General features: G+C 46.0%; 1 protein-coding gene across 1 annotated transcript in view; it reads right to left on the bottom strand.

Annotated features, from left to right (window-relative positions):
• GRK5 (G protein-coupled receptor kinase 5) overlaps positions 1 to 26,327 on the bottom strand; it is a 179,496-nt gene extending 153,169 nt beyond the window's left edge. The window contains exon 1 of the mRNA XM_036223311.1: positions 26,043 to 26,327. Coding sequence (XP_036079204.1) covers positions 26,043 to 26,094 — 52 coding nt within the window. The 5' untranslated portion in view covers positions 26,095 to 26,327. The remainder of the gene's footprint in view (positions 1 to 26,042) is intronic.
• Between the last annotated feature and the right edge of the window lie 216 nt (positions 26,328 to 26,543).

Below are 26,543 nucleotides of genomic sequence, written 5' to 3'. Positions count from 1 at the left end.
TGGGTACCATGATGTCATGGGCAGCCCTTGCTTCACAGGAAACCACCTCTAACCAGACACGTGCCCACCTAACTCACAAGCCCAGGTATCACCGGCCAGGCATCAATGAGAGTACATTTCCAGTATCAGTGAGACACAGCTCACGGACACTTAGCTATGAAGGACCTTACACCATTCCTCCCCTGCCTACACCTCACCTCTCACAACCACGACTCCATGCTGTCAGGCTCCCCACTTTGCAGTAAAACTTTGCCACGTAGTGCTCCATCTTTGGTCTCATAGTCTTTATTTTTTCTATAACAGATTGCAAGTTGCTCGTGTTATTTGCAAGCTGTTCCCTCAAAGAGGCAAGTTCTAGATCGAGGCGGATACCGTGTCTGCCCAGCTACTCCCAGCTCCCTGGTGCCTGGGACCAAAGCAAGGGCTCGGTGCCTGTGTGTTAGTGAAATGAACGAACACATCCTCCGTGCCAGCCACGATGCCATTTTTCACACGCATCCATAACACCACCTCTTTCCATAGCTATGCCAGCTTCGTTTTGGCAAAAGATGTTCCCAGAGAAGTTTGTGGTTAAGAGCGTGAGATGGAATTTAAAGAAAACCCTGTGGTGGGAAAGGCTGCTTGAACGTTTTGGCAAGGCCTCATTGAACCTGTCAGTTGCTGACAGGGCTGGGAAGAGAGTGCACTAGAGGCCATCTGTCACGTGTCCCTGACGAGAAGGTGCTCAAGGGTGACTACTCCCTTTTGCCCGAAGGAAACAGCAGTCCTTGTGACCAGACAGGGCCATCCCCTCATGTTGGCATGTCCCATCCCAGCTCACTGATGCCCTTTGCCCTCCATTTGGTTCTTACCAAGAAGCCCTGGAGAGGTGACGGTATACCCCCATTTTACAGGTGGGAAAAGCAAGGCTGAAAAAGAAGGACAATTTGCTATAGGTCGCTCCACCCAGCAAGAGTTAAATTAATTAAAAAGGAGGCCATTAGACCGAGGTGGCTCAGTCAACATAAGTGAACTCAAATCTAAGCCTACAAATATCTCAAGGTTATGAAAACAAAACACTAAGAACCACCAATCACAAACGGCCAAGTAGGCTTCGAGCGATAGCCAGTTAAAACGAAATAATTCCCTTCCTTTGCTTCCACACTTTCTCCGAATCGCCCTTTACCCCTGGCTCCTTTCAGAGGAGAACTCCTAACCACTTCCGGTTTAGCACTGCCTGATTCGCAGGAGTTTTTGCTCAAATACACACTTAAAAAATTTTAATGTGCCTCATTTTATCTTTTAACAGAAATGACTAGAATCTAGCCTTCTTTAAATTCCTAATCCCCACTCTTACAATCAGCCACAGTCAGAGGTGGACCCGGGGGCCCCAGCAAAGGCTTGAGATCCCTGGCGTGACCCTGCTCCCTCTGACCACAGGGCCCTCTGGGCCTGGGCATCTGCATTCCTCCGTGTTCCCGCCATGCTGTCATTGAATCGCAGATCTCTCTGCATCTTCTTGCCTTTCAAAACCCTGCTCCTTAGGGGGCCTGCCCAAAGCTGACAGGGGTGGCTCGGAGCCCTCCTGCGGCTCCCACGGCCACCAGCAGGGTCATGGCCCCTGCTCGCCTGCGGAAGCTCCCTGGTTCTTTCATTTTGTTCCACTTATGTTTTTTTTTTTTAAATAAACTTTCTCAACAACAAAACTTCCTTCCTCTCTTTCCAGCATGAAGTCAGGCTCTGAAGGTTACAATGTCATTTAGATTACAAAAAAGGAAACATATATTTTTATATATATACATATCTATTTAAATGAAAAATCACATTTTTCAAATGCCTTGGTTTCAACGCTCCCTCCCCAAACAAAGTTTTCTGCTGAGCTTTTTCTGCTCTTTCATGGTAGAGTGATTATAATTCATGGTTCAAACAGGGACCCTTTTAAGAATGAACGGGGACACCATTAATCTTGATACCGGCCATACAATCACCCTTCGGGGGGAGGGAGAGAGTCGGAGGCCTAGGAGAATGTGGCGGACCACCTCCACACAGCAATTTGAATTAGGGTATATTCAAGTTGGGCCTTGAAAGAGTCAACAGCCAAGCAGTCCGTTTTTCCGTAAGGGAAAGGTTCTCTTCGCGCTGCTCTCTGACCCGGCAGCTCGAGTGGCTGGACCAACCTCCACGTGCCTCACAGAAGATGGGCACTTTCCCACTTGTTGTCCAAGAAGTCGGAGGATTCGGCTTTGAGGATCTTTATTTTCTAGTTGGAATTCTGATGCGCTGAGCCTAACCCTTTCTAGATCCAGAAATTTCTCAGACTGGGTGAGGGGTGGGGTGTCTCATCTCAGAACAAAGAAGGCTGGGGAGATTGTTGGGTCCATCCCAGCCGCCAGGCAGGGCCACACCCAGCATTCCAGATGGAATCGAATCTCTGCTCTTTCTTTTAAACCTCCAAAGGAAATTGTGCCACCTCCCTGGGTGAGCCAGTCCAAAGTTTAATTGAAATCTCCAGGGCCAGTCACCCCTCCTTCCAGTCCATCCCCCACCCAGAAAACTAATAACCTCCGACCCTCCTGCCTATCGGCCTCCATCCACTGTAAGAACCAGAAAACCCTCTCTGAGATCCAGAAAGTATTCAGAACATGGAATGGAATAGACAGACAGACAGACAGACAGTCTCTCTCTCTCTCTCTCTCTCTCTCTCTCTCTCTCTCTCTCACACACACACACACACACACACACACACACACACACACGAGATCTCTTTCCTCCCCAGCTCAGCACCCTCCCCCCACACTTTTAATGGCCAAGTAGATTGTAATTGGAAAGACAGGAAATGCAAGAAGCAAGGCTCAGAGCCATTTCCATGTCAACTCCACCCCTCCCCCACCCTAGCCTCTCTCCCCTTGACAGACAACCCATTGAAGAGCTTGTCCATACAGTCTTTCCTGTAAGAACATGTAAACAGCATCACTCAAGCTTAAACTTGAGCATTTCCCAGCTCGCTGGCTTCTATTTCCTTTGTCGTGGAATGTTCTCAGGGGGAGCCGGGAGACCATGCGAGGGTCTCGGCCCCACTTACCCACCCACCCTTCCCCCCTCCCTCCCTCCCTCCTCCCTCCTTCCTCCTTCAGTCTCCCTGAAGTTCAAGGGTCTTACCCTTGAATACTGCTTCAGCCACGCAGCTCTGTGTGTTTGTTACTTGTCACTTCTTTGAAGGAAGCCCTCCCCTTCGGTGTGCTGGAGACTCCTGGTCCTGCCTCCATCTCCTTCCCGCCATCCTATTCCTACTGCTCAGTGTGCATATAGGGTGCTCGCCAGTTCTTGGCAGTAAACGAGCAAAATCAGCGCCTGCTGAAACTACACGTTAAGTAAACTCTGTGCCTGCAAACTTTTTTTTTTTTTAAAGAACTTGTTTTACTACATAACTTAAAGTTTATAAGGCAAATACATTACAGAAAGGGCAGGGGGCCCTAAACCCAAGGGTTGGTCAGGTGACCCAATGGCTTAAAGGGGACTTGGTGTGACACCAGAGGGAATGATGTGGTCTGTGGTGACATGTAGAGCCTGCAACCTTGTCCCCAAATAAACAACCAATATTCAATTACAGATGGATATGGCCATGGAAAAAGTCTTACCTAATATTGCCAGAACTTCCAAGTTTCCAAGAGAAGTCTTAAATCAGGAATGTTACATGAAATTTTCTGATTTTTATAAAAGCGCATGAGCCAAACAGTTTGCAGCCCCTGGCGCAAAAAGGGGCCCCAGCACTACTGGGCACAGAAGAACCCGGTCCCAGGCCTCTGGGGACAGGGAAAGCCAGTCGCAGGGACGGACATGCGGCCAAAGGCAGATCGCAGACCCCACTCCTCAAGAGCCCCACCGCTCTGCAGGCTTGGCCTTCAGGGACACTTTCTGGGAGCAATCTTATTTTTTAGGAAGGAAACAACCAAGGAATAGAATTCACTGTACTATAATCCACTTTACTCAAGACTACATTGCAGAAATTTGTTTCACAGCTCGCTGTGTTGAAACAGACCCGGGAAAGTCGTGATGGGCAGCGGCGGCCTTTTCCCAATAAAATATACAAGATACACTGAGCATAAAGCCCTTAGCTAGTTCACAGATCCATGCGATGGAGCAAAAATATAATCCTACAAAATAACAAAGGCCTGTACCTGCTTTCCCAAAGTCATAGCCGGGGAGTGGGCCCCAACCTCAGCAGAGAAGAAAGTGAGTTTAAGAGTCAAATTCCTTTGCTTGGTTTAAAAAACTGAGAAGAGCCAGAATGCTGGGCAAATTGCTTATTCTCGTTAAATCTCAATTTCCTCGCCTGCCAAAAATGGGGATAATGACAACATGATCCTAACAGGATCCCTGGAAGGGCTGACAGATAAAGCTTCTTTCTAAGCTGTAGAACAGAGGTAGAGGTGTTAACACTTTCTGTGTCACAGGAAGGAAAACAGCGAAATAGAAGGGAAATAGAAGGCCTAGAGGGGAAACCAGCGCGCAGCACACAGCCACCTTAAGTAATCAATAAGAAGTCAGCTCTTTATTAAAACAGTCCCCCAGGGTCGAGGCCAGAGGGAACCTAGAGGCCCCAGAGGGTGGAAGCAGGGTCTCCCTGGGCAAGTCACCACAGGGCCAAACCCCACACCTTCTGGGAGCCGCCAGGCCCACAGCCAATGTCTGGCTGAGGCTTAAGCCAGCTCCAAGCCAGGCTCTGAGGCCTCCTGAATCTTTTGCCTGCGTTTGCCGGGCTCCATCTCCCTCGGTTCTGATGGAGAGGAATTTTCAGCCTTTCAGGAAGTGTGGTGAGAACCTGGGGTGGAGCAGGAAGAGGACCCTTGGGCTGCCAGACTGGGCCACCTACTCTAGCTGTCCAGAGCCCTACCTTGGGCCTCTAAAAGAGCTGGGACTTTGTTGTAAGCTTCCATTGGCCTTTGGTCATCGGCCGGCCTCAAGGAGCCTCTTGGAGAGGAGTGGGCCTGCTGTGGGCCAGAATCTAGGTGCCCCTGGAGTCATCATTCAAAAAGTACCACAGACCACTACTGTATACAGTCACATGACAAAGAGCAACAGACGTGTCCTGTCCTCCTGAAGCTTCTAGGCTACCAGTCCCCAGATTCACTTTTATTTCTAATAAATCCTAAATATAACACCTTTCCAAAAGGAAAAAAATAGTGTCAGAAATTACTCAAGCAGCTGTCCCTGCACCTTCATATTAAAATGATTCATGCTTTTTGTTACTGAATCAATTCATGAGTTTGGGGGAGTTTAAGCAGCCCAAATGTTTCTTGTAATGAGCCCTCAATGAAAATAAAATTGTCACGTACTCCCACTCCACAGCATTTGTAACTCGTCCAGCCAGCCCACAGAACAGTAGTACATGGGCCTTTTTCCTTACCAAGGAGCTCATTTACATAAACCTAATGGTGTGACTTTGTTTTTAAGCCTTATTCTCTTGCTTTAACATTTTCCAATCACTTACAGGTTCGTGAATTCGAGGATATAATAGACAAATTGAATTGCTATTATTCTCTGTCCACACTGTTCACTTTCCTGATTTGTTTCTTTAATATAAATCTACGCAGGAAGAACATTGCAATCGATGAAAACCAGATTTAGAAATTACAGTTATCACCCTTCTTGGGCTTCTAAATTAAATTTAAGACACATTAGCATTTCAAATCCATCTGAAAAAATAACATCGAAATATATTTCTGCCTCCTACTGACCGTGGGACTTGGGCAGAATTTCTAAATCCTCTGTGCCTCAGTTTCCTCATTTGTAAAATGGAATGAACCAGTTGTACCTACTTCATTGATTTGTGGTAGGGTCTCAATGAAATAAGATATGTTAAGTAAGTATTAGCTACTTTGACTAATTTTTTTTTTCATCGCCAATGTGAGGTAGTAAAAGTAAAACGTGGTAGTTGAAAGGGCACGGATGCTGGAGCCTCGATTCAAATCCAGACTTTTCCATCGATTACTGTGACCTCGAAGGGCGAGTTAAGGAATCTCTCTTGGCCTCCATTTTCTCATCCGTGGAAGTGGGATAAAAATAGCACCTACCTCAAAGGGCAGCTGTGAGGAAGGCTCAGGCATGCGTAAGCAACCTGTTAAGTTTACAGCTCTTTTAACGATGATGAAACCAAGGCTTATCGGAGGTGTTACACTCTCCAGCTGGAGCCGGCTGCGTGATGAATTTACAGATGGATCCAGGCTCCCACAAGGAAACAGATTTGAGATCTGACTAAGGTCTGTGTAGACAGCACCCGCTTCGCGGTCTACATGCAGCTATTGTCCCTAACACCTTGGGTTCACATTTCCACGTGACCATCACATTTGTTTGTTTCCTGATTTGTTTGTTTGTTTGTTTGTTTGTTTGCTATAACTGGAGTCCCATAAGGGCAGTCAGTTTGGGGACTACATTGTTTGTAGCAAACATCAAATGCACTTGCTCCTATGTTCAGGTAAAGCCTGGGATAAATGCTCACTCAGCCTTCTTTGACTCAGGGTGCCTTCTCTTGACTCTTGTCCCACCCCCCAAGCTTGCTTTCTTGGGCCCTTTAAGAGAGGTATCCCCTAGATATAGCATCTAACCCTGAGTGAGTCAGCACCCTTTGACTATAAGTGTCAAGTCTTCAGTTTGCCCAAACAGGAAGGGGAGGAGGGTGTACATCTGGCTCCCACGAAGGCTGGAGACCACAATCAAACAATGTGATGAGGACGCAGCCTCTCTCCCCCGCGTTGCCTTTATGCTCAGGCGGGCTGCGGCGACGACCAGCAAGCAGTTCCAGGTTTCCCTTCCAGCAGCTCCGCAACCCCAGCTGCAGAAAGGCAGTCCTTCCTGGACCATGAATCACATCCTCATCCCTGAACTGGTCCCTGAGGTCAAAGAGAGAAGCAGTGCTCTGATTGGCCAGGTTGGAGTGACATGCTCCCCGATAGAGCCAATGAGAGGCCATCCCCACCCAAACTCACGGATTGAATAGGGGAAAGGAGTGGTCCCTCAAGGAAAATGGAGGTGCTATTACCAGAAGAAGAGGGAGTGGGTGTCTGTCAGGGAAAAACAACAGAGCCATCCGCTCCAACATTCTTCAGAGCTGCTGCTGTGCAGGCACCTCCTGGACCCTCACCTCTGGCCCGGAGGCTCTCTACACCACCGAGGCCCAGGGCTGGCCATTCCTCTCTCCTCAGTGAGGCCCAGACCACGTCTTCAACCTGTCCCAGAGCCAGCCGCATCTCCCAGGTGCCCTGCAGTGTCGCCTGGGTTCAAACTTAACAGTTTCATCCTTCCACACACCTTCATGTCCCGTCAGGTGCCAAGTACTGCAGATCTGGCCTCCCCGAAGCCACACACAGCTACCCCACCTCCTTTTCTTGCCCCTACATACTTCTCAAAACGACTGCCCGTTCAGCCTCACGTCCTCTGCTGCCGGATGCAGCGTCTTCTACCTCAGCCAGTGCCAGCCTCCTCTGTTCAAGCAGCGCTCAGTGGCTCCATTTTTCCTAAAAATTTAACTTCCAACTTCTCAGCCCAACATTCAAAGACCTCCCCATATGACAGTCCGCTTCTCCGGCCGTCCTGTTCCCTGCTCCCTTACAACTATTCCATGCTCCAGGCAAACAACCACCTCACTGTTACCCCCAGTCGCCACCACTTGGCTCTGCCCTCCCCACTGCCAGCGACTTGTCTACACTGCACTCTACCCTGCCACCTCACGAGATGGAATTCCCCGCAACGCTGGCTTTAGGATCAAATCCAAGCTCCAATGCTTACCTGCTGCACATCCCTGGACAAGTGCATCAGCCTCTCTGTTGGGTTTGTCATGTGCAAATGATGATACATAACTCATCAGATTGTAGTGGAAAAGACATCTCTGGAAAGCTCCCTTCACAGAGTCTGGTGGCTACACATGATCAGCCGGGAGCCTTCAAGGCCTGGCCCACATAACACCTCTCTATGAAGCCTTCACTAACCCTGCCCCTCGCCACCAGGACTGCCTCTGTACTTGTATTCTACCTTGTCATACAGTGTGCCTATTCTTCCCCCAACTAGATTGGAACTTCCAGAAAGGGAGGAGCAGTCTCTCTCTTTCATCTTTACATTCCTGAAACACCTTTCCTAGCATTATATACCCAGGAGCTGCATGAATCATGTTAGTAAAACTGACTCCAATTTTGTGCATCTCAAAGTATGCTTGCTCATTAGTCGGTCATTAGTTCCTTAGACAGAGCTGACAGGAATCCAGTCCCCACTGGGAACATCCCCGGTTTCAGGATTATAGACAAATCAGAGTGTCTCTCTCCCTTCCTCAGCTCCTCAGCTTGTCAAACAAGAATTGAAGTGCTCACCTCCCACCAACTGTCACAGGAAGATAAAGATAAGATAAGAGAATGGTGATGGTTGCTGTTAAAGCAAACACACCGCCTGCGCACCGAGGAACCCTGAGGGGTTTTGGGTAAACCCCCACCCTGTGCGAGGCACTCGGCATTGCCTCATTCTCCATTCTTGACCCTACCCCCCACCTCCAAAATTGCCACCCGGAGAGGTTGCCTGCTTTATGCCTTGAACCTGATAGTAAAGAAACGCAGGCTTTGCCCCCAAATCAAATTCATGTTTTAAAGACAAAAGGTGTGTCACCATCTAGCAGAGTCCAAAAAGTGCGCTCGACACACTAAGGCATTTACTACACGGGTTCGGTCAAGCTAGTTAGTCAACAAATGGGTCCAAGGAGAAGTTTCAAGAATCTTTTGGTCAAGATGACTGAAATAATCTTCTGACTTCCCATGGTGACATGCTAAGGAGAAAACCCCTTGGTAAGATCCAGAAGGCTTGGCATGTTTTTTTTTTTTTTTAATTTTATTTCTTTGTGGTCCCATCAAGTGGCCTTATATTTACAAGGCACAGATTGTCATCTGTCCCACACAATGGAAATTTCTTTGTTTTTCTAATTCTAAGTGTAAAGTAAACTCACTGTACAAAATCCAAGTTTTCCTAACCTCTGCTTACTTCGTTATGATCACCGTGAGACTCGATCCCCGTGATTCTTAACGGCTACATATGAGTCCATATATGAAGATCCCAAAATTCATTTTAATCAATCCCCTCCTTATGGTCATTGAAATTATTTCCAATTTCTCTCTATCATAAATATCCTCTAAACACCCTCCAGTGAATCATTAGTACGTAAATTTTTCTTTACAGTAAAATCTAAGAAATGGAATTTCAAGGCCAAGTGTTATTCAGTTTTAAGCCTTTTGATGTATACCTTGCCAAACTGCCCTTGAGATATCAATTTACACTCCTGTCAGCAATGCAGTATAATGTTCAAAAGAACTTATCTACCCACACTTTCTTAACCAGGTATCATTGATGTTTAAATTTTTGCAAACCTAAGATTCTGCATGTAGATAAGGTTTTGCCTGTTAGTGAGATTGAGCATCTTTTCATGTGTAGTGATCCCTATTTACTGCCTGTCTGACTGGTACCCTCTTTTTCCCCCTTGGAAACTACCTCCCCACTTACAACCCGCAGCCTCTCTGGTTATAGCCAGAGCCGCCAGGTTCTCACAGCTACACCCCTATGCCCTGCAATCTGAGAATCTACGAGCTGATGCCTGCGGATACATTAACTCTTCCACAGGATCCACTGACACAAGATAAGCCAATCAGAGCCATTCCCCAGGATGTTCCAAATCTGAGTTGGGGAGGAAAATACCAGTCCTTCCACTGGTGGAAGCTGCAAGATGTGAAACTATGAATGCTTTCCTGTCATATAGAGAAAGTAGTGGGAAAATATGAAGCCGATAGATTGAAAGAAGCAGACGAGAGGTGAAGAGCGCTGGTAGGTTTGAGTTCCAGGTTGCAGGGGTTTCGAGGCCATCCTGGCCCTGCACGTCCCTCCCTCCCTTTGACATGCAAGATACCGCCCCCCCCCCACACACACACCACCACGTGTCCTCCCAGATGAGTTCCCGTATGTCTCTACTAGTCTAGACTGAATTTCTGTCACTTGCAACCAAAATTCCTGCCTAATTAACGAATCTTCTCTACTAGCTCTTTCTTCTTTTGTGAATTACCTCTTCACAGTTCTTTGCTCATTTTTCTACTGGAAGTCTCCTCTTTCTGATTAATTTTATGAGAGCGCCTTATATATTGAGGCTCTTTTCCCAGCTGTCGCTGACTTAACTTTCCTTACGATCTCTTTTCTCGGAGAACATTTTTATTTTGTACTGTCAAATACGACGACCTTTTTTCTCATGTTTGTACCCCCAAACTGTAAGAAATAGTCACCTACATTTTTGTCTAGAATGTTTACAGGTTCATTTTTAAAACTCTAAATCTCAGTGGCTCTCTCTATTTTTTTTTAGTTAGTATAAAGTGAGGATCTAACACTAAGCCTTCCCCAAGGATTATTAATTAGCCAGTTATCTCGACAGCATTTACCATGTAAGCCGTTCTTTCCCCACTGACTTGAAATACTTCCGTTATTACATACCAAATTTTTACATACGCTTGGGGATCTGTATCTAGACCTTCTATCTCACATATGTTTTTTCTTCAGTCTCTATAATCATTAGGACATTGTTCTTATGTGATGATTTCGATAGAGAGACTAAGTTACTAGCCTGGGGGACCTCAAGACCAACTAGCAGCAAAGCAAGGGCAGAACCCAAATAGTCAATCTCTAGACCTTTCGTCACTTCCGGCTGTAGAAAACTTAAGCAGAAGAGAACCACCAATCCTCTCAGCATCATCCTAAACTGGGGAACCTGTATTACCTGTCAAGCTGAGGCGGACATCTAGAGCAAACGAATAAAGTTGCAAGCGAAGGAAGAAGAGGATCAGGATTTGTCAAGCGCCCAGGAGAACGCTGGCAGTGCCCAGTCCCATCTCCAACCTCCTTCCCTGTGGCTGTCAGGTGACCCCAACCACAAGCCTTGAAAAGTAGGTAATGCTTAGCAACCCCTGACTCCTCGTGGGAGGCTTCCAGGTTTACGCGACAATGCGTCCCTCACTCATGTCTAGCTAGCTAGCTGCAAAATTCTTATATTTTCTCGACGATATTGTTTTCTTTGGCCAGAAAGAGTGCTGTGTGTTTTTAAACTTTCCAGGAAGGTTGTTTACTAAGATAATACAGTGCGGAACAATCAAAATGTTTATTTTTGACTTTTGATTTAATTTTCCTTTCTATAATCCACTGGAGAAAATACTAGAATCATGAATTTGTCTTTCTTAGATTGCAGGCATCAGTTAAATTAGCAGCGGCGGGGTTCTTTCCTGTTTGTTTCTGTTATACGTGTAACCCCGCCCAGCTCTAATTCTTTCCTTGGGGTAATTTTCGTTTTAATGTAGAATGCCTGCTCTTCAAATTAACATCGAATCTCATTATGAAGTACCCACAGTTGAATTACTATCAGTGGAAAATTCACCAGCAAATTCTAAAGATCTAAAGGGCGAAAATAACTCTAGAAACCACCTGGGCCAAAGTACACATTTATACAGCTGAGAAAGGTTTGGCTCAGAGAGGTCAAGCAATGTGCCTAAGCTCACACAGCGTGTGGGTGGCACTTCCTCGTCCCCTGCAGCCTTTCTACTAGAGGTATTAATCAATAGAGCTTCCAATGGGAGGTGAAACATCTTGGCTCAGTGCACTTAACACAAGATGAGATACCATATTATCTTGAAAAGTAAAACTGTGGGTATCTTGACTCCACCTCTGGGAATTTATTAAACAGCTATGTCCTTGAGCTTTGCTGGATGTTAGTAACACCACATTCTCCTCTGCTAACAGATTCTAACCTTTTGAATGTGTCTGTCACTCGAACGTGATGTATAATGAAAGCGCTGGCCTCACCTGGGAACCTAGAGGCCAGAGTTCTGGTTTCAGTTCTACAGTGGGCATCACAGTTGTCTTCTAGTATTAGAAGGGCCCCCCATCAAAGGGTGGTGCATTTATTCTGGATGCCTCCAAGGAGCAGAGCCAGAACCCAATGGGTGAGCGCTGCTCCCGTCACACCTGGCCTTGACCTGCAGACCTAGGTTTACCATTAGCATTTGGTGAGGCCCAGGGAGATACAAGTCAAGAAAAAACCCTAGTCCCAGCCCTCGGGGTGTTTGTAGTTTAGTGAGTGAAGCAAGAAGCCTAGCTAATAATTTCTTTTTTTAAAATCCAGCAGCTCGAAATGGGACAGGCTGCTTGAGAGAGGACGTGAGTTCCCAACACTAGAAAGACTAGAGCAGACAGAAACCGACAACTGGGGAGGCTGCAGAGGGTCCTCCTGCCTGTGGAGCCAGGTCGGAGCTCAGTCTCCAGGATCCGCTCTGCAGAGAGTCAGAAAATCCTCAGGGCAGTGGTTCTGGCTGATTCTGGGACATTTTTAACATACAGACCCCCAGGTGCGGCCCACAAGCTTCTGAAATGAGAACATCGTGGCCAGGGCTTTGTGCCATGGGTCGAATTGTGTCCTCCAAAATATGAGTATGTTGAAGCCCTAACCACAGGTGCCTCAGAAGGGGACCCTGTCTGGAAAGAGGTCTTTACAAAGGTGATTAAGGTAAAATGAGATCGTTAGGGTGGGCCCTAATCCAACACGACTGGTGCCCTAAAAGGGGGAAATTTGGACACAGACAGAAACGCAAAGAAAAGACCATGTGAAGAGACATAAGGAGAAGACAGCCATCTACAAGCCAAGGGATGCCTGAGGCTCCCAGTAGGTAGGAGTGAGGCTGGCACGTCCCTCCCTGGCACCTTTAGAGGCAGCGTGGCCTACCCACAATTTGATTTCAGACTTCTGGCCTCCAGGACGGTGGGAAAATGAGTTTCTGTGGTTCTAGACGGCCCGTTTTGCGGTGCTTTGTAGCCCTAGGAGACAGACGCAGCCTGGGAATGAGTAATAATGCTGCTGAACTGCCTCGGAGGGAAATCCAGGCCCGGGGACCAGTCCTGCTTTCGGGACCGGTCCTGCTTTATAGAGTGCTTCTGCTCCAATCCTGTATTTGGCTACCCATATGGGCTCCTCTGGTCCTGAGACTCCTCCTCTGGAGAAGACAGGAGCTGGCTTCAGTGTGGCTCATTCCTGCACACCGAGATGACAGTGAGCCCAGTGAGCCCACAGCCATGTTCAGACTAATCATCAATTAACAGGCAGCCTGTCTCTGTCTGGTCACTCGCTGCTTCCAGGCAGCTGTGAGCCACCGGCCAACGAGCCAACACTGTTACAAATGCTTCCAGGAAGAAAATGCCACTCCCTCTTCCGACAGTTACAAAAATATTAAAGATATTTAATATTTTTGGACTATGCCCTCACGTCCAGCTTCCCTCAGAGGGAGGCAGAGTGGAGAGCTGGGGCCAGTGACTTGTTTTGAATTGCCCTATTTTTATTTGTGCTTTTGATTCTCGAGGTGGGACTCGTAGAACTCTTACCTAGGTAAATCTCATGCAAACCTGCAATCAGGATAGGTTCTGACGGAAGAACCCACAGAAATACACAGAAATCGTACGCCAGAGAAAAGACAGGCGCGAAAGACGCGATGTGGAACCAACGCCAGCACATGCGGGGCCTTGGGGAGAACCGGGAGAGGGTGCCCCCTCCCCAAGGCGCGTTTCTGGATCTACCACCTCCGCGGGGTGACGGATGCCTCCCTAGACTTGTGCAACGCACAACCAAATGCGAAAGTCCTTCCGGATGGGACAAGATGCACTGGGTCAGCACCAGGGGAGGAAGGGGGAGAAGTGGGTTCTTGCTGTGTGAGCTTGGAAAGTCGCTTCACCTCTCTGAGCTGGTCTTTCTTTCTGAAATTGAAATAATAATAAACATAGCTGCCGAGTCTGGGATGTGGTGACGGTCAGAGGGAATAAAAAAATGCGGGACCGCCTCGCCAAGTGGGGCTTGTTATTGGGGCCTGTGCTCACTGCCCATTTACACGTTCAAAACCCAGGGGCAATTACAAAGTCATTGCCAAGTCTTTGATTGAACTAGATAGCCCCAATCCAAGCTCTGAATACCATGGAAAAGATGACCGAACACTCAGAGGTGAGGGGTACCAAATCCCAAAGGTTTCAAAACGATCACATCACGTGTCCTTATGTGTACCATGCACCTATCTTATAAGAAAGTGTATCTTGTACATCTCTCTAGGACCACCTAACTCCATTACTATTCTTCTCAGTGAGAACGCTCTTAGACAGATACCACCATTGGAGGAAGAAAAAAAAAAGCCTAAATGTTTAAATAAATGTATAAAGATGTTATTCCATGGGTAGGCTATCCCTACACTGTTTATAATATATTTAAAAACTGGAAAACCGAAGTGGCCCACTACAGGGGCTTAATTAAATATATTATTAAAACTAGTGTAAAACGATCAAAGACATAGGCCCCTTTAACTCCAGATAACCTCAAGGGTCTGCTAGAAAAACACCCAGCATTCCACTGAAACGACGCTCCGTTTCCGAAGTTTTTCCTTTCACCCATCCATTTCGTGGGAAACTGTAAACACAGATACGGGAAGGCTCCACGACATACTGCTGACTGAAAACAGCAGCAGAACGACGTGAATACTGGGCTCCGATCTGTGTCGAATGCGTCTGTCTGTATGTTCACACACACACACACACACACACACACACACACACACACACACAGAGTTCTGGAAAAACGCCCATCTCAGCGCTGAGAGTGTTTATCTCTGAAGGGTGGAACTGGCAGCAGGAGCACACGGAAGCACGTCTTCTTGGTGTTTTGCATCGTTTGGATTCCCTTTAGCAAGCAAGTATTACCTGTGCAGTTTTCCTAAATTTTAAAAACCAGATGGAATTGGAGGTGGCTCCATAGTGTAGTGTAAGCACGTTCGCGTTACACGCAGAAAGTCCTGGGTTCGTGCCCCAGGTGGAGCCACAGACCGAACCCCAGGTGCGCCAGGCCTGGGTGCGCCAGGCCCCAGGTGTGCCAGGCTCCCCGAGTGTGCTGGCAGGTGCCAGGCCCCGGGGGCGCCAAGCCCAAGGAGTACACCACGAGCATGTGGGAGGAGATGTCCTGCCTTCAGAGATCCAGTTCTTAAGGGGAAAATGGCAACCTCCTTAGGTCAGGGGTGGAGGGAGGGGGAATTAAAGAGGTAGGGGGGGAAATCAGATGGAATGACTCCTCTTTAAATCTGAGTCATCACTGTGCACTCGATGCTTCTCCAGACGTGTCGTGTGTGTTACTATTGACATTCCCAACGGCTGGTAAAACTGAGGGAAGGAGCCGGACGGAGCAGAAAGAGTATCGGATGTAGAGACAGGGCTGGGCACTGGGTCTGGGCTCTAGGACCAACGGGGTACTTACAGTGGGTCATTTACCTCTTCTGAGTCTCCAATTCTTTATCTCTAAGAATGGGGAAGAATAAAACGCACCTCTTCGGACCGTAAAGATCAGATAAATCAATGGACATAAAGAACTTTATCATTTTAAATGATTCTTTAAGAAAGAAGATGGGAAGACTCCATCGCTTAGCCTGCCCTCCCCTAGCACGGTGCCAAGTGCAGAGTACTAACCAAATACTGGATTTATGACACTGGGGAATGTGTAAAAGCCAATCCGGGGCTATTCCCATCAGAATTTTGCTTCCGTGGAACCCCCAAGCCCTCAAATTTAAGGCAGAAATTTAGAGTGCGAAAGCCCACCCTGCAGGGATGAAATTATAAGCAGACACAGACAGGTTCACTTCTAAGCGCTTGCCCAAGAAGGACTTGACCCTGAATAGGCCTCTGAAATCCTCAGCCCCCCTCACAGTCATTCCTGAAATGTTTTTACGCTGCCAAAAAAGACTAGCGAGAATACCAGGCACCATGATATAGAACAATTAGTTTCCAAATGTAAACTGAGACGTGTCCTTGAAGCGTACCCAAAGACTAACCCTCACCTTGGTGACCCACTGAACCATCGAGGAAATCAAGTCTGTCCTTCTTTAATTTGTATTCTGCTATATGTTATAGAGAATTAAGCTTTGATTTTTAAAATCCCTCTAATTGGATACTACTGATGGGGAGACATCTGGGGCAGATATCTAGGCCTGGTGCATTCCATCCCAAGCAATGGTTAGTGGTTTGGACGATGAGTGTGTGGCAAAGTAAGCAGTGGTCACTAATTATTATATATCACAGGGTTTGGCATCGTCCATAAAGCCCAGTCATGTTGGCCTCTTCCTCTTCAGAGAGGATTACAGAATGGGCTGTTTAGAAATTTCTTCTCTGAGTTAACATACATTTTCTTTGTCTTAATTGGATCCAGCCTCTTTGCTCATGAGAAAGGCAATTTTTCTATAACGATTACATCCTTCAAATGCCAGGTCATCAGCCATTCCTGGGTCTGGAAGGATCACTGGTTTGGCTTCCTATTTTCTTTCCATTTTCTCAGCCTCCTTCTAGTAGTGATTTGAAAAGCATGGGAAGATTGCATCCTAAGCTACCTTCGATTTAGCCAAAAAAGGTATGAGTGTTACAACATGAAACATCTCCTCCGACCCACACATCCTCAGAATTGGGGAGAACTGTTTGCCCCAAATGTTTGGTCTAATGCAAATATTTACTTCTTCCAAAATAAGTGAAACAAACCGCTTCCAAATTGGGGATGGGAGTGGGGGAGTTTGCCAGACATTTTTCACAGTTAAGATAAACATTTGGAAAACATTTTCCAATTTGCCCTATACCCTTAGTTAATCATTCTTAACCATGTTGAATCATTTTCTAATTTACCATCTTCTGTGACATCAAGACCATTCCTTGAGGACCTTACTTTCTCTGCTCCCCCACTCTCTTCCATGTAACTTAGATATAGCATCAGTCAATCATCCTGGAAACGTTTCTTGAACACCTACTGTGTTCCAGGCACACACTCATCTAACAGACACCCTCCCTCATCTGTGACTATAGGCTTAGTGGCATCAACCCAAAACGGCACTTGGCTTGAGAAAGGTTGGATCCCGAGACACCTTTTGCCATTCAAGTCAGCAGCCCAGTTCTTTGACCCCGCCCTCACCTCTATTTCTCTTAGAGCTTGGAGATTCTTCTCACGAGATATTATCTGAACATCCCAACAAATTCTTCCTGGTGCGTGAACAGACAACATTAAGATGAGACAAAGCAAATGTCTGCATCAGTCATTATAACATTGTTTTTCCCCGGGCCATTTGCTGACCCTCCTCCGACTTCTTTCCATTTCACAAGTGGTGCTAAGACCCATGCCAAGATGGAATTCCATTTTCAAATGAGGTTTCACAAGACCTTTTATCAGATATGCAGACCAATTACACCGGCTGGCTTCTCTCTAGCCTGTAGTTAGGTAATTCTATCCTTCACCCTTCTTCCTTCCAGAAGTGGTTAAGTTCAGAGCTTCACCTTCTCTGCAGGAGCAGATCAAAGGCTTGACTTCCTGTACCCTCATTACCAGGGGGTGACATCCTGCTGCCTCCTCTCCAGCATCTCGAGTTTGGCAGCGACCCCCCAGGAAGTCCACGGTTAGACTTTCTCACCTCGCATGCACGTGCGCGCGCACACACACGCACACACTCCCATGTTGACATGGTTTCTAGATGCAAACATCCACAGGGTTACCTCTGAAAAGGGGAAAGGGGTGAACCCTGAGAGTGCTCTTTAGAGGAAAAGCCTGCTTCACACATCCTCTTTAGGAGGGACAGGGGGATACCCTGCAATCTGCCAGGGGATCACTCTGATGGGTTTCTCCCACCTCTCCCAACTTGGCCCCCTACTTTTCTAGGCAAAGAAAGCCGCAGGCATATGAGCATATACCTAAGGTGCCACCATCAGGCAGTGGTGCTTGAGGGCAAAAATCTCCAAGGCATAGCAAGCCCCCCAGGAAGTGGGCCTTGAGGCGGACGTGACCTGCACATGGTAAGCCAACACCAGCAGGAACTGGCCAGCCCAGTGCCCACATCTTGGCTCTGCCAAGGAAGAAAATTAATGCCACTGCCTGTGATATGTTGCTATGGCCATCCATCTGGTTTAACACCTGTGTCTCAGGGACAAGTCTTTGGCTGCTCAAGATTCTCTCCAAGCCCTGCTTGGAGGAGGAAGAATGCCAAGAGGCTGACCTAGGTCTTTTGATGTGTTGGGGTATGTGCAGGAGGTGGGAGGGGAGAGGGGTGTTAAAGGAGAATATAGGTAACTGGGACTGCAGAAAGGATCACAGCCATGTGTGCACACACATGTGCAGGCATGTGTGTACAGTCACATATATCTCCAGACATGTACATATAGTCACACATATCCCCCCTCTCCTCGGTTACAGATTTGAGTTGATAAACAGCTTTTAAAGTGGAAACACCTACTGTGAGAATTCATCTATTAGTCATTCACAATCTAGTAGGAATTACTTTATTCGACTGCTCTTAAATTGGCACTCAGCTGAAATCAGGGCCTGGAAGGAAAGTTATAGCCCCACCTTGTCCCACTCTCCAGGAAATCTCACAGACACCCTCTTTCTCTTCCACAGCTGCAACAAAAAGGGGTTTGCATTTAGAAACCACAGTGCCCTGAGGAGCGGGCTTGGTTTTGGGCTTACATTATTACAGGAGAGAGGAAAGATTTATTTTGGAACATTAAAGAACTTTGGAGGGTGCTCCACAAAAGTCCACAATTCAAGTGACCTTGGACAAGTGGCTTCCTTTCTTTCCTTTCAGTTTCCCCAACTGCTAAGCCAGGGAAACCTCTGTTTCGGAAAATGAAGGACAGATGGGTACACTGACTGAGAAGGCTTGGGGCGGCCAAGGCCCTGGGCATCCTGTGGGCCTCTGCCACTTCATGACACAGGAATGTTCTTATCTGTTCATCTGCTTTCTGCGTAGGCCCCAGGAATTGTACTTCAGGGTTCATTTTATTGTTGCCTTTAAAAATACATACATACATACATACGTACGTACATACATACATACATACATACATACATATAGAGAGAGGGAGGGAAGGAGGGAGGGAAGGAGGGAGGGAGGGAGGGAGGGAGGGAGGGAGAGAACAAACAAGAGTCTCCACAGATCACAAATTCCTAGAGACAAGACAGGCGCTATCAAAATTAGCCTGATTTATTACTGACTCCTGTCAGGAAGATGTTATCAGCTGACTCTTTGGCACAACTTCAAATAGAGTTCCCTGCTTTACACTGAAGAAAGGCAACTAAGTTTTTTACTGTTTCAAATGCTTATGTTTCTTTCTAAGTGTGCTCTATCCTGAAAATGTTTCCAATCTCACAGGAAACAGTTTTTAAAGACAAATGTTAAAGTGGATACAAGAACAGTGTGTTTTTTGACATCTTTTTTTTTTTTTTTTTTTTTTTTTTTTTTTTTTTTTTGTGATCTTACCTTGGTCTGTCCTGTTCAAAACAAATGGAAACCCTGAAAATTGTTTTACCTATTTTCACACTCATTTTAGAGCACTCTTTGAAGTCTGTGCTGTTTTCTTTTTCTTCCTTCTGTGGATTTACTATACATACAACTTAATTTATTTTTCTTAATAAAATGATTGTTTTAAAATAGCCTTACAGAGGTTTCAAGAAGCAACATGGGGCTCTGTATGTATCTATAAAGTACACTTACTTTGATTCAGAAAAATCTTGGCTCAATCTTGGCCAATTTCCCTACAATATGAAAAAGGAAGCGGGGGGGGGGGGGCAATATGGGTGGCTCACCAGCACCACCAATATCTATCTGTGACTGTTCCTGAACTGGATTTTTCTCTGAAGCCGGTCCTACACCCTCACTCCCCAGATATAGCCTGCACCTTGCCTCTGTCTCTCCCTTTGCCCCTCTCTCTCCCCACAGTCATTTCCCTCTCTTCCTCTCCTTTTCCTCCCCACCCCTCCCCAGTTACCATGTCAGAAGTTATGGGCTTATCACACTCTTATTTAATTCAATGTGCAGAACTCCAGAGCAGTTCTATCCAAATGAGCTTTCTGCAAAACCAAGAAGGTTCCATATCTGGACAATCCAACATGGTGGCCACTGGCCACATGTGACTACTGAGCCCTTGAAATGTGGTTCAAACGCTTAAGGAACTGAATTTTCAATTCTAATTTGTTTAAATGTAAATAGCCACATGCAGCTAGCACCTGCTATGTTTGACAGGTAGCTTTAGAGGACTAGATGCCTTTAAATCTTTCGGGTCATCACCTGGCAGACTACAACAGAGGATATACCCAAACCAATCCTAAGAAAAACCCAGAAAGGAAGGAGGCCTCCACCATCTTTACTCCAGAGCTTTGGCCCACCAACTCCATCCAGGTCGCTACCCCAGAAAAACCACCAAAGCTCAGCCTAGAAGGCACCACTGCACACCTGTCTTCCTCTTGGATGTTGTCATTCCAGCCAAAGGGTCTTCTTGCCATGATGTTTCGTGGTTTTCACTGGTAAAAAAATGACCTTCATAAAAACACACTGTCTTGGGAAATTAGCAGTTATCTTCCAGATTCGGGCCTATCCCTCAAGTACGACCTTTAAATTAGCCTTAAATCATATTTGGCCCCTTGGGCTATTGATCAAGTTCTAGGCACAGCAGAGTCAATACAGGGTACTCAGCTAAGCAACTCACACCAGTCAGCATCCACTCTTTGGGGGTGGGAGGGGTGGAAACACCTACTAGTTCTACTCCTACCTGTCTTACCAGTTTAAATGCCTAAAAAGATAGTAATGGTGCCCAGTCTCATCTCATCACCCACCTCCAGCTGCCTCTCTCCAAGGCAGCTGTTATCTGCCACAAGGTCCTTCAACGGTCAAGGCTGAGTGAATACATGAATGATTTTATCCTTGTGAGAATTTCCGAAAGCAATTTAAGAGTGATTTTCTCAAAAATGAAAGGGGGGGGGCAGTGTCTGATCAAGATGTCGCTGCTTTCTTTTTAAAAAGTAGTGTGATTTACACAAAATGGAGTGCTTCCTCCAGGGTTTGGATGGTACTAAATGAACAAGACTGTTTGCATCCCCAAAAGATAAAATTTTAAGAAGCTTGATTTATTGATTAAAATCTTTTCGATATTTAAAATATTTATAAATAAAAATTTTCACTGAAATATAAAAGGATGTGTTTTAAAGTAGAAATTGTTCCTGTTATCTAAGCCCACATAATCCATTGTAATCATCTAAAATCACATCTTAAACCCCTTTGTCTTCACTGTTCTATTTTGATGTAGATGTGGGAGTTGGGGGTAGTAGTAAGATTGAAGAAATTCCTAATTTCCTTTTCTACGTGTCACCTATTTGTGGTCAAATTTCTATTGTTCCTCAAGTTTCACCTCTGAGTTGCATGATCCACGTCAGTGAAATCTTTTGGGAACCATAGGACTTTTTTATTTCAAAAACGTCTAGATATTATAATGCTTTATCTTGAGCCACAAATATATGGGCAACAAATATTAACTTTACATATTGCCTGTAATCCTGGATGGTTTCCTAAGAATATCGGGAGTTCCCAAGTATGGGTGGAACAGCCCTTGGTGACAGTGAATTTGGTCGTCTGTTGAGCTCCTTCCTGAAATTCACTTGGACATTACAGAAGTTTTCAGCCCAGACCTAAAGGGTATCATTTAGCCAGCAACTAACTACCAGAGTGACAGCTCCTGGAGACATAATTTAAACACAGATTAGTTTGGGCACTGGAAGAATCAAGCTTTTTGGAGTTTAGAATCTGACGAGAAGCAGCTAAGCTCTTGAAAGTTGAGAGTCTTGTGGGCATTTATCTGATGATTTTAAAAATAAGCAACTGGGTTCATTAAAATCATCACTTGAAATGTTTCTGGAAGAGAGCAGGACCTTCTGGAAACATTGCTTTTGGTTTCTCTACCCCCAAGGTGACAGTACTGAAAAGAAAATTAGAAAAAATAAAACGGAGCGTCATCGAATGGCACTGTGCTTAACAGGCCAGCCAGCATTTCCACACGCTGGGCTGCCTGCGCCAGGATGAACGCTATTGCTCTCCTGTGCCATCAGATTGAAGGGCGAAGCAACGGGGTGCGATCCATATGCCTGCCGACAGCAGTTAGAGGGCCGCGAGCTTCAGAGACATTTCGATGTTCTAATTACAGAACACCAATGTTTCAATTCCATTGTGAAGAACTACTGGTCCTAGGGAAAGAAGGAGGAAGAGCCTGGGCTTTCATCCTTGCTGTGGAATGCTGCGTCTGTCCAAGCGGAGCCTGGCCCTCATGGGCTGGATGCCGTTCCCCACTTCCTCGTGCCCTCCCTAGCCTCTGCTGGCCCCCAGCTTCACCTTTTCCCAGGACCCCAGTCTTGACCATCAGGAAGAACCAGGCTAACAAGTCACCGATTTATCTGAGGAAATGGTTCTCACATATTCTTGTTTTCAGCAGTTGTGATCAATGGCAAAGTCATGACGCTTCTGACGTCTCAGTTCCTGTGCTTGGTGCCTGCGAGAATCATGCTCAGGAAAATGTGACCAATACTCCCTCTGTCACCTTTATTGATCAGATATGGCCACTGCCTGCCTGCGGAGATAGGAAAGGTGGATCCCTGCAAAATTTCTTCTCACCACTGTTCACTCAAGAGTGAGGCAACAGATCTAGAATATGAGAAAGACACAAAAACCCTTACAGAAAAAAAAAAAAAAAAAAAAAACATGCACACACAAAAGGCACTCTGCAAACACTCTTTCTCACTATTACTATTTCAACACTAGCTTGCTTGCCAATCTGAGATTCTGAAATGTAAATAAATAGATAGAGTTAGTCTGGGCCTCTTTTCATTAAATGCTTAATCACTTAGCTCATCTCCATAAACTGGCATGAATTCAGTCTCCACTTCTTTCTTTTTTTCCTTAATCATTTTTAGGGGAGTAATCTAAAATTCCTAAGAGAGACCAAGTTGGTATTTTCTCCTTAGGTCAGGACAAATAAATGGGCCACAAAATACATTTGGGTGATTTCAAATTTTGAATCCGGATCTTGATCTATTCGTATTTCAAAACATCACAAAGGTGCCATTTGCTTGCTTTGTTTTCTAATTACTAATAATGAATCATTTTTGCTCTAATCTGCTTATAAGTTTTCTATATTCGTATTTTTTAATATATTGCTATATGCATGTTTTCCACTTTATGTTTTATCATGGTACGAATATGAATTTACTGTGAATTTAGAAGTCATCTGCTTTTCAGAATGCATAATAATAACAAAAGATAGGCTCCCAAATTATCCACCAACATGGACAACTACAAATTCCTTTACAGCATTTGCAAAGTATGTCTGTGTTTCTTCTAGGCCTGTTTCTCTGTTGTTGGAGACAAATATGACTTACTTGAAAGCCACATTTCAGATTGTTTACAATACATTTTTGTTAAGTGAACTAAATTACATTTCACATTCACCAATTATATTTCTCATTTGTAACCATTCACGAGAATCTTCAAGTAAGAAGTGTTTTAAACATTCCAAACAATTCAGATTTCTTAAGATACTATAAATTTTATGTTAGTATTTCACTAAACTGACTGGAACTTTCACTTTTGAATATTTGGAAAATATGATTATTTGCAGAATTACTTAATTAAAAAAATGACTTCAAGTACATGTGAACTGAGAAGAGAAAAATTAATTGCTTTTATTTCTAAAAGCTTTTATACTAATTAAAATATATGTGCTCACATTTTTTAATAAAGACCCAGCAAGAAGAAAACGGGTGCACTTAAAATCGTGAATTCTGTTTAGACTGAAAAGAGGGAAAGAAATGCAAATTTAAAAATGAGTTCCACGTGATTAATTTTTCTTATTCATGTGTCAGTCTCTCCATTTCCATACAGGCAAGGCCCTCTCCACTTCAAAGGCAACGTCCAGAGCTATTTTCTCACCATGAGCTGACTACCAAACTCTCAAAGAGAAATTGAAAAGACTCTAAAAGGAAAGGGACGTGTAAGGCACATTCTTGGGCGCTTTTAATCACTGTAATTCCGTCATCCTATATAAGCCTCCCTGAAGCAAAACCCTGAAGCAAAAGCCTGCAGACCTCTTTCCTCCCTAATGTTCTGGAAAAAAAAGAAAAAAAAAACAATTTGTTAACCTGACAAGCCAAAATATCAGGCGGTGAATTCATTTCGGTGAAAAATATAAACTGGGCAGACCAATTTGGGGGGAAAATTGATAATACTTTGCTCGCTCCAAGCGAAACATTTAAAAGAAGCGACCAAATGAGGAGGGAAGAAAAAAGCATGCCCCAGGCAAACGTGTAGAGCAGCAAATCTCGGAAGCAGAATTCCCCGCGGCAACAGGAGAAACCAGTAAAACTTGCGAAGCCTCCAGCACCATCCTATTCAGTGATTTCCCAAGGAATAATTTCAGAATGGAGGGAGGGAAAAAAACTTTCCCAGCCTCCGAGCCCCGAGAAGTACAACCATGTCCCACCACTAGGTGGCGGCTGCGAAGGCTGAGAGCTGGGGCGGGTGGGGAGGGGCTCTTTGCTTCGCTTCTTCCCCTCCAGGACGCACTGCCCAGTCCATCGGAGAGACCATCAGTCCCCCACCTTGTTCCCGCTCGCTAACATTTCAGGCTGGGAAAAAAGAAAAAAAAACATCAGGCCTCAGGACCTGAAGTTGCCAAATAACAACAGCCTTTCCTACAAATCTGTTCTCACACCAAAGCTGAGCAATTGGGCCGGGGTGGGGGAGAGATGGACCTGCATATTTTAAACTCTGCTAGGGTTTTCAAAGTAAATCTTCCAGGAGGTTGCTTTAGAGCGACAAATGACGACGAAATTACGACGTGAACGCTGAGTTGAATTAATGGACTGTGCATCACCCCAACCCGCACAGCGTGTACAAGAGCCACAAGGTGATGGAACCGGCTGAATAAACATGAACCGTTTTATTGCTGGCCAAAAATTCTTCCTTCATTCATCAAAGTGGGTGAATAAAAATATTAAGAGGTCGGTAAGGCATTTTCGTGGGCTGCTCCCTGAGGATCCTTCTGAAGTCAAGACCTTACTTAGGCTGTCTTCTACCTTGGGTGTCAAATAAAGCCTCCTCCCATGAAAGGGAAAAACCACTTCCTCGTTTTATAAAAAGGCTGCACGCCAAAGCTCAAATCTTGGCAAAAAAGATGTTACATAAATTCCAGGTGTTCCTAAATATGTATGTTTACAGGCACACAATCATTTTAGGAAGCATCTAAGTTTCCGAGCCACTTTTTTTTTTTTTTTCATCTCAAGGAAGCGTCAAAACGTGTTTATAGCTTTGACTTCAGGATCTTACCCACTCCGTTTAGACATTTCCTGCCAACTAAATGCAGGAAATCTAATGATTTGCACCCAAAAATGCATCTAAGCACTGGTACACTTACCTTTCTTTTCTCAAGTGAGCCAAAATCAAACAATTCAGTTACTCCCATCCCCAGTCCAAAAAAACAAAAACAAAAAAAAACACGTCTGAAATCCTGAATTATTTTCTAGGTGATCTGTACAGCCATCCTCTCGTTATTCTAGGAACGGGCTAATTCCTCAACATCTTACTTTGCCTTTAAAAGGCTTCCTTCCACACGACGGGATTTCCCTAAGAAACATTCCCAGCGGATGGTTTCCAGCAATAGCCTGTATCAACTCAGCCTGCGCAAGCAAAGACTTGGCTTCTGCTAATTCCACCCCCAGCAACACACATACACATACACGCACACGCACACGCACCAATTCACACTCAGAACCATCCCGGGCCGACTCGAAAAGCTATTTTATTTTCATGTTTGCCCATCTCTTCCTGAATGAATGCTTTTTCCAACTGACCTTTCGACAGCTGCCGCGATGTCTGTAAGGTTAGAGCAGGAAACTAAGGGATATTTTAGCATCCTAATCCCTGCAACCTCGATGTGTTTCCTTCTCTAACCAAGTCCAGATTCTCTGAGCCCAAGGGCAAAACCCCGAAGCGTTTGCGGAGCAGCTCTCGGAGATGTCCTGCTCGCGACCAACTCACTGCGGGCATCCTACACACACACGCCCCAGCCCACACGCCGGCCGACACCCGCACCCTGACCCGCGGCGAATGAGCCAGGCACGCACTGGCCCTGCCTCTTACCTTCCCTGGCTTTCAACAAGACCGTGTTGGCCACGATGTTTTCCAGCTCCATTGACAGTCGGCGGTCAGCGAGGGAGCCGGCTGGTGGGGCTGTCAGAGCCTGAGGGTGCTGTCGCTGTCGCTGCCGCTGCTCGGGCTGCCGCTTCTGCTGCCGGAGCCGGGAGCCGGGAGCCCGCCTTTCCTACCGCATTATTTCTGCTCTTATCCCTCAGAGTTTTCCCCCTCTGCAAAGAGGAGCCGCCGCCGCCGCTGCTTCTTCCTCCCTCTGTGTCCCCCCTCCCCCCTCCCTCAACAGTCTCCCCCCCACCCCCCACCCTCCGCGTTTCTCTGTCACTCCATTCTCCTCCCCTCCGGCTCCCTCGGATGCTTTAATGCTTCGGATGCTTCTGCCTCCCCTCCGTCCCTCCCGGGGGTGTGGTACTAGCAGGCTCGGGCGGCCGCACTGCGCAGGCGCCAGGCCGGGCAGCGCCTCCTGCCTCGGCACTCGCGGCGCGGGGCCTT

Source organism: Rousettus aegyptiacus, unplaced genomic scaffold (assembly GCF_014176215.1).
Source record: "Rousettus aegyptiacus isolate mRouAeg1 unplaced genomic scaffold, mRouAeg1.p scaffold_m13_p_6, whole genome shotgun sequence".
NCBI classification, from domain to species: Eukaryota; Metazoa; Chordata; class Mammalia; order Chiroptera; family Pteropodidae; genus Rousettus; species Rousettus aegyptiacus.
This window is presented reverse-complemented; position numbering and strand designations above follow the sequence as displayed.